Source organism: Notolepis coatsorum (genome assembly GCF_963971535.1).
Source record: "Notolepis coatsorum genome assembly, chromosome: 12".
Lineage (NCBI taxonomy): Eukaryota > Metazoa > Chordata > Actinopteri > Aulopiformes > Paralepididae > Notolepis > Notolepis coatsorum.
In genome coordinates, this window is record NC_140176.1 from 34,790,712 (window position 1) to 34,798,211 (window position 7,500).

A 7,500-nucleotide genomic window follows, 5' to 3' on the forward strand; every position below is an offset into this window, starting at 1 on the left:
CAATCCCCCTTGGATGTGTCTTATGTATGTCGATGGCGTAGCTCGGCCTGGCAGACCGCCAGCTCCCCTGACGGTGGCAGAGTTCTTCTGTATTATGGAGGGTTGTTATGCGGTTCGCCCGGAGTTCATAGAAGCTTCTTGGCTTGTCCCGCTGTGCATGTTTTCCTTTTGTGTCTTCCTTCTCAACCTCTTCTGTGCCCTCCTCCTGCACTCACCCCTTCCCACTCACTCCTTCACCTCTCCCCCTCTCTCTATCTATCTCTCAATTTTCAATTCAATTCAACTGGCTTTATTGGCATGACGTAACTTGTACATGTTGCCAAAGCAAATTGATTAATATTAACATAAACGTGGATTACAAAACAGATATCAATGTCAAAGTACATAAAAATAGCATCATAAAATAGCATCAAAACATAAAACATCAATTATTACAGCATAAATGTGTCAGTGACTGTCACTCACTGTCCCTCAGTCTATGGCAGGCAGCAACATAGACTGCTGCTAGCTCACAGCTTGTTGATTCCTCCCCTAGTAGGACTGGTAGTTTTTCTGTATCTGGTAGTGCAAGAAAACCTTTTGTTATTAATTCATTTTTTTTTAAATGTGTTTCTCTAATATATTTATATTTTTCACATTTGGTGAAAAATCTCTCTCATCCTTCTCTCTCTTCTCTCTCTCTCTCTCTTCTCTCTCTCCTCTCTCTCTCTCTCTCTCTCATCTCATCTCTCTCTCTCTCTCTCTCTCTATCTCTCTCTATCTGTCTCTCATTCTCTCTTTCCTCTCCCTCCCTCTCTCCTTCTCTCATCTATTTCCTTCTCTCTATCCTTCTCTCTCTCCTTCTCTCTCTATGATCCCCTCTTTCCTTATATCCCTCCTTATCTCACTATCTCTCTCTCTCTCCCCTCCTCTTGGGTGTTAGTGCTTAATGCCCAGTGCTACTGTACATATCTCATCATCTGTTGAGTACCGCAGTGCTCTGGTCCTGGCAGGTGCTCTGCCACTTAAAAAAAACTCAGAGGAGTTATTGTTGGAACCAATAACGCAATGCAATCACCTCCTGCTACTTCTCTATTCATTATAGCGCAAAGTACTTCACCAATCAACACTCTGTGGCACTTCCAAGTCAGGGGTTATTGTTAGAAACGTAACGCACGTGACCTTGTTGCTACGTCTACTCGCCAAGACACATTCTTGTGCATTGACCATATTCACACAGTGGACATTTTGCTTCGTATGTCATGCTCAGGTTGGGATTCCTTTCCAACCCTGTGAGGCGATGTAGACTCAAACAAAATTCTGTGGAATAAGCATGTGGTTCAATGGTCTCATGGTTGGGTGGATGTAATGTGAGGACCGTTGAGGACCGTGAGACTGAACCTCCACAAAGCCACATTACACTGGTTCTCATTCCAAATAATCAAAGATCTCAGGAGGTAGAGCTGGTCGTCTGGTAATCAGAAGGTTCTCGGTTCGATTACGGCTCCTCCCGGGCAATGTGTCAAATAGACCTTGAGCAAGACACTTAACTCCTTAAATGGTTAAATGGCTGCATTTATATAGCGATTTTATCCAAAGTGCATTACAATTTTCTCCTCACATTGAGTGTAAAGCGCTTTGGATAAAAGCTGTTATTTAAATGTCAGTCAATCTTACTGATATAACCTGCAGATACAACGTTTTTTGGGGGAGAATGTGAATGAATACAACTATTCATTAGTAGTTTTTCAATGTGAATATACATTTCTTTTTCTTTTTTTCCTTTTAATTGTATTACTAATTACATTCTGTACTTGTATTGTTTTATATTATTTTCTTGTGAGGGCCGCAGGACAGCTAATTTGACAGCTAATGGGGTCTTAATAAACATAAACATAGCCTCCTATTGTGAGCACCCCAGGAAGACTAGCAGTCATTAATTTGACGGCTAATGTGGATCCTAATAAAACATAAACATTACCCGCTCTCTCGCCCTCCCTCCTCCTCCCTTACCCCCCCTCCCACTCCCTCCCCCTCCCTCACTCCCCCTCCCTCCCCTCCTCCTCCTCCTCCTCCCTCCCCCTCCCGCCCCTCCCTCGCTCCCTCCTCTCCCTCCTCCAGACTACGGCACCATCAGGAAGGTCCTCTCGCCTCTCAATCAGTCCATGGGGAGCTGCCTATTGAGGAGATCGAGCTGTTCCCGCTCCGCAAGAGGCAGCCAATCAGAATGCCTGCTAATCCTCCACAGCCGCAGCGAGTTGTACGTGGGCGTCTCGGACCAGGTGATCAAGGTCCCATCTGATGAGTGCAATTACCACAAGACCAGAGAGTGAGTACTGACACACACACACACACACATACTCACTTGTGCATACACACACAAGCATTGCATGAACACACACACACACACACACACACACACACACACACACACACACACACACACACACACACCACACACACACACACACACACACACACACACACACACACACACACATAAATTATGGCAGCGAAGAGTAGCAGACACTTGAGTCTCTTTCACAAGTTCTCTTATCTGAGAGGCCAGGCCTGTGTCTGTGAGAGGCCCTCGTTCACATTTAAAACCCTCTAAATCAGCCTTTGTCTGAGCCACAAGAGGTACCCAAGCCCCACTTACAGTATAGTCACTCTCTCTCACTCTACTCTCTTCTCCTCTCTCTCCCTCTCTATTTTCTCCCTCTCTATCTATCTCCTCTCCCTCTCTATTTTCTCCCTCTCTATCTATCTAGCCCTCTCCCTCTCTTTTATCTACATCTCTCTCCCACCCTCATCTTCTCTGCATATCTCTCTATATGTATCTGCCTCCTTCTCTCTCTCTTTCTCTCTGCCACTCTCTCTCACCCTATCTGCTCTCTCTATATGTATCTGCCTCCTTCTCTCTCTCTCTCTCTCTCTCTCTCTCTCTCTCTCTCTCTCTCTATCTCTCATCTCTCTCTCTCTCTCTCTCTCTCTCTCTCTCTCTCTCTCTCTCTATTTATCTCTCTCTATCTTTCTTCTCCTCACATGGCTCCTCAGGCAGGGTCCAGCCTGCTGTGTGCTCTGCATAAGCTAATGAGACGTATTGAGTTCCTGTCTGTCCGAGGGACAGTCCGTCGAGGGCTCAATACTGCCAAGGAAACACAACACACAATACAATACTGTAAATGAGATGGGAAGTGTGTTTATGAAGTGGAGGAATAAGACCCCGTCCAAAGGAATCATATTGCCGTATAGTTTAGTAATTGTATTGGAAAACCCACCTGCGTTTCTTCTCATCATCTCACAGTGGGAGGATATTAGAAGGGATGGTGCGTGAAGATATGGCTCGGTGCCCAAACACCTGTGGCTTTGTGAGGGAGTTAGTTGAGTTAGCTTACTTGTAGTTAGTTGAGTTTGTTTACTTGTAGTTAGTCGAGTTAGTTGACTTGTAGTTAGTCGAGTTAGTTGACTTGTAGTTAGTCGAGTTGTCATGGGTGTTTACTTAGTAGTTAGTTGAGTTAGTTTACTTGTAGTTAGTCGAGTTAGTTTACTTGTAGTTAGCCAAGCTAGTTTACTTGCAGTTAGTCGAGTTGTCATGGTTGTTTGCTTAGTAGTTAGTTGAGTTTGTTTACTTGTAGTTAGTTAAGTTATCATGGTCGTTTACTTAGTAGTTAGTTGAGTTAGTTTACTTGTAGTTAGTTGAGTTAGTTTACTTGTAGTTAGTCGAGATAATTTACTTGTAGTTAGTCAAGTTGTCATGGTTTTTCACTTAGTAGTACGTTTAGTTAGTTTACTTGCCATTAGTCGAGTTGTCATGGTTGTTTACTTAGTAGTTAGTTGAGTTAGTTTACTTGTAGGTAGTCAAGTTTGTTTACTTGTAGGTAGTCGAGTTGTCATGGTTGTTCACTTAGTAGTTAGTTGAGTTAGTTTACTTGTAGTTAGTCGAGTTTGTTTACTTGTAGTTAGTTGAGTTAGTTTACTTACTCATTTACAGACAGACAGACAGACAGACAGACAGACAGACAGACAGACAGACAGACAGACAGACAGACAGACAGACAGACAGACAGACAGACAGATAGATAGATAGATAGATAGATAGATAGATAGATAGATAGATAGATAGATAGATAGATAGATAGATAGATAGATAGATAGATAGATAGATAGATAGATAGATAGATAGATAGATAGATAGATAGATAGATAGATAGATAGATAGATAGATAGATAGATAGATAGATCAAGTTTCAAGTTTCTTTAATAGTTGTCATACAGAAGTACAGAATACTTTTATACAAAATGCTTCTTACTGTTACGCTCCAGAGACTGTGCAAGACAAGATAAGTATGAAATAAAATAACATAGTATAGCATGTAAATTAGAAGTAAAAAAATTAGGTCACAGTGTTCATTATAGACATATGTACAATGTTCGATGCAGAGTAGACGTAACTGAGTTACCATATAATATACAATACTGTGTAGTGTACTAATATACAATACTATATAGTGCAAGGCAGAAATAGGATGAGGTGCAATTTAGGTACAATTTACAGTAGGTGTACGAGTTGTAGTGCAAATCCTTTATCAATAAATATAAAGTGTGTTTGTGTGATCTAAAGTGTGGAGAGTGGGTGCTGCAGTGTGTTGTTTGTTTGAGTGAGTGTGTGCGTGTGGGTGTGTGTGCTGTGTGCATTTGATGGTTGTTGCATAGTGTTTATTGTTCGTTTAGCAGCCTGATGGCCTGGGGATAGAAGCTTCTTCTGAGTCTTTCTGTGCTCGCCTTAAGACTCCGGTATCGCTTGCCTGACCGCAGCAGTTCAAAGAAGCAGTTGTTCGGGTGGCTCGAGTCCTTAATAATTCTCTTAGCCTTCCCCTTGCACCGCTTGTTGTAAATGTTCTGGAGGGTGGGAAGCCCCCCTCCAATTGTGCGTTCGGCTGAACGTGTCACTCTTTGTAGTCTGCTACGGTCTTGTGCAGTGCTATTCCCAAACCAGGAGGTGATGTTGCCAGTCAGGATGCTCTCTATTGTACATGAGTAGAAGTTCCTAAGGATCTTCTGACTGACTTGGAACTTCCTTAGGCGCCTGAGGAAGTAGAGGCGTTGTCGTGCCTTCTTCACAACACTGTCAATGTGTGTGGTCCATGTCAAATCCTCGGATATGTGGGCTCCGAGGTACTTGAAACTGTTCACTCTCTCAACCGGTGCCCCGTCGATACTGAGGGGGCTGTAGTCCTTGACCCCCGACCTCCTGAAGTCCACAATCATCTCTTTTGTTTTGCTGACATTCAGGGAGAGGCAGTTCTCCTGACACCACTGTGACAGGTTCTCTACCTCTTCCAGGTAGGCCCTTTCGTCGTTGGCAGAGATCAGGCCCACCACTACTGTGTCATCAGCAAATTTGATGATGGTGTTGTTGTTCCGCTGTGCTACGCAGTCATGTGTGTACAGGGAGTAGAGGAGGGGGCTCAGAACACAGCCCTGGGGGGCCCCTATGTTGAGCGTGATGGATGAGGAGGTGCAGTTGCCTGCTCTTACCACCTGGGGTCTGCCCGTCAGGAAGTCCAAGACCCACTGGCAGAGGTCATAGTTCAAGCCCAGGTCCCTGAGCTTGGCTATGAGTTTGGAGGGGACTATGGTATTGAATGCTGAGCTGTAGTCGATGAACAGCATTCTCACATAGTTCCCCTGCCTCTTGTCCAGGTGTGATGCTGCTGTGTGCAGCACATGATAGATAGATAGATAGAACACTGTTTGACAAACAATAACAACAATACTTATTCGTAGCTGCCAGAGTTGTACCCTTCTATTCCTGCTGACTTGTTGTACAGAACATGCAAGTCGCTTGGATAAAGGCATCAGCTAAATTACTAAATGTGACTAAATGATGTAAATGTAAATGCTGTCTCCACTTTTGAGATACAGGTATAATATTCCATTTATATTCTGTGTCATTCCAATTCCTCTCTCTATCCCCCTCTCTCTTCCCTTGCCGGCCCCACACCCATGGTCGGTAGCATCATTCCTGGCACGGTTCACCACCTGACTCCCGCGAGCCCCCTGGGCTGGCACCCCGTGCCGTACCTGCCGCAGAGAGGCAGCGGGCCAAGCATTGATAAATCGCTCGTTCCGCATTTGCATTGTGTTCTCAGCCATTGTGGTGCCAGGGGTGATGGACGACCACGCAGGTTGGGACTAGAGCTCAGCATAGTGTTCTCTCTCTTCCCCGTGAGCTCCCTGTGTAGTTTACAGGACAGACACCCCCCACACACCCCCTTCAAAACCAGGGGTGTAAAGTACTTGAGTAATTGTACTTCGTTACCATACTTAAGTACTGTTTTGGGGGATTTGTACTTTACTCAAGTATTATTAGGTTTGTATACTTGTACTTTTACTCAATTACATTTCAGAGAAGAAAAAAAACATACTTTTTACTCCTTACATTTAAAATGCAGACCTACAAAGTACAAAGTACAAATCTCGCAGGTCCAACAATTTTAATTAGTATATTTGTTTCTCTGGCCGAACTAACGCTAACGTTATTAATCCTGTGACCGCACTTTATTTAAAAACAGCCAATCAAATCCCCATCAATGGAAAATTATGCCTCCCATACCCATGCTGATTGGTCCTGATTGGTCCTAGACTAGAAAGTGGGGATCTTTGATTAAACACCTGAGCTCAGAAGAAAAAAAAACGTTTTACTTTAACTTTTTAGTACTTAAGTACATTTAAAAGTAGAAACTTTTTTACTTTTACTCAAGTGTGTTTTAGCCAGATACTCTGATGAGGAGTAATGAGTAAGATTTTGAGACGGTACCCATACTTTCACTTAAGTATAATTTCTGGGTACTTTTTACACCCCTGTTCAAAACCCACGCACGGCTTCCTCAGACGTGGTTTGATTGATTTGATTTATTGATTGATTTTGATTGCATTTTTGATTGAGCATCATTTAAGGCTACGTTTAGACAAGCATTTTGTGAACAGAAACCGCAAAAGTCATCTTGCGGTTTCACTTTTAATTTTACGTTTAGACGAGCGTTTTGGGGTGGAATTCTCCGTGCAGACGACGCTGTAACGACGGAGCCCCGCTGTCACACGATTGGCGCATATGTCACATGACGTGCTGTGAAGACCCGCCCTACTCTGCCTCTGATTCGCAGACTGTGGATGGGGAATGTGATTGGACCAAAGCAGAGTCACTCGCAGACAGTGGGTCCACTCACGCCGCGGGACAGATTCTTGTGTATTTAACCCTTTCACTGCCACACGACAGCCGGTTGTGTGATAGTAAAGGGTTAACCTTCTGTCGTGTGGCAGTGAAAGGGTTAAAAGTACTGCCAATGTAGCCTTCAGGTGATCTCCGTTGATATAGTCAGACATACTTGCTTTGTTTACGTCTCGGCTACTGGCGCATACCTGCTACCTGTGACGTAAGCAGTACGCGCGACCAGAGCCGTGACAACCCTTTCGTCATCGTTTTAACAGATTTATACGGTTTAACAGTTTAGACGA

The 7,500-nt window shown here is 43.8% G+C and overlaps 1 protein-coding gene across 1 annotated transcript in view; it reads left to right on the top strand.

Annotated features, from left to right (window-relative positions):
- The window catches only part of sema5a (sema domain, seven thrombospondin repeats (type 1 and type 1-like), transmembrane domain (TM) and short cytoplasmic domain, (semaphorin) 5A), a 378,077-nt gene that overhangs the window by 189,277 nt on the left and 181,300 nt on the right, over nucleotides 1–7,500 (top strand). The window contains 3 exon segments of the mRNA XM_084325800.1: nucleotides 2,101–2,154; nucleotides 2,157–2,206; nucleotides 2,208–2,308. Coding sequence (XP_084181926.1) covers nucleotides 2,101–2,154; nucleotides 2,157–2,206; nucleotides 2,208–2,308 — 205 coding nt within the window.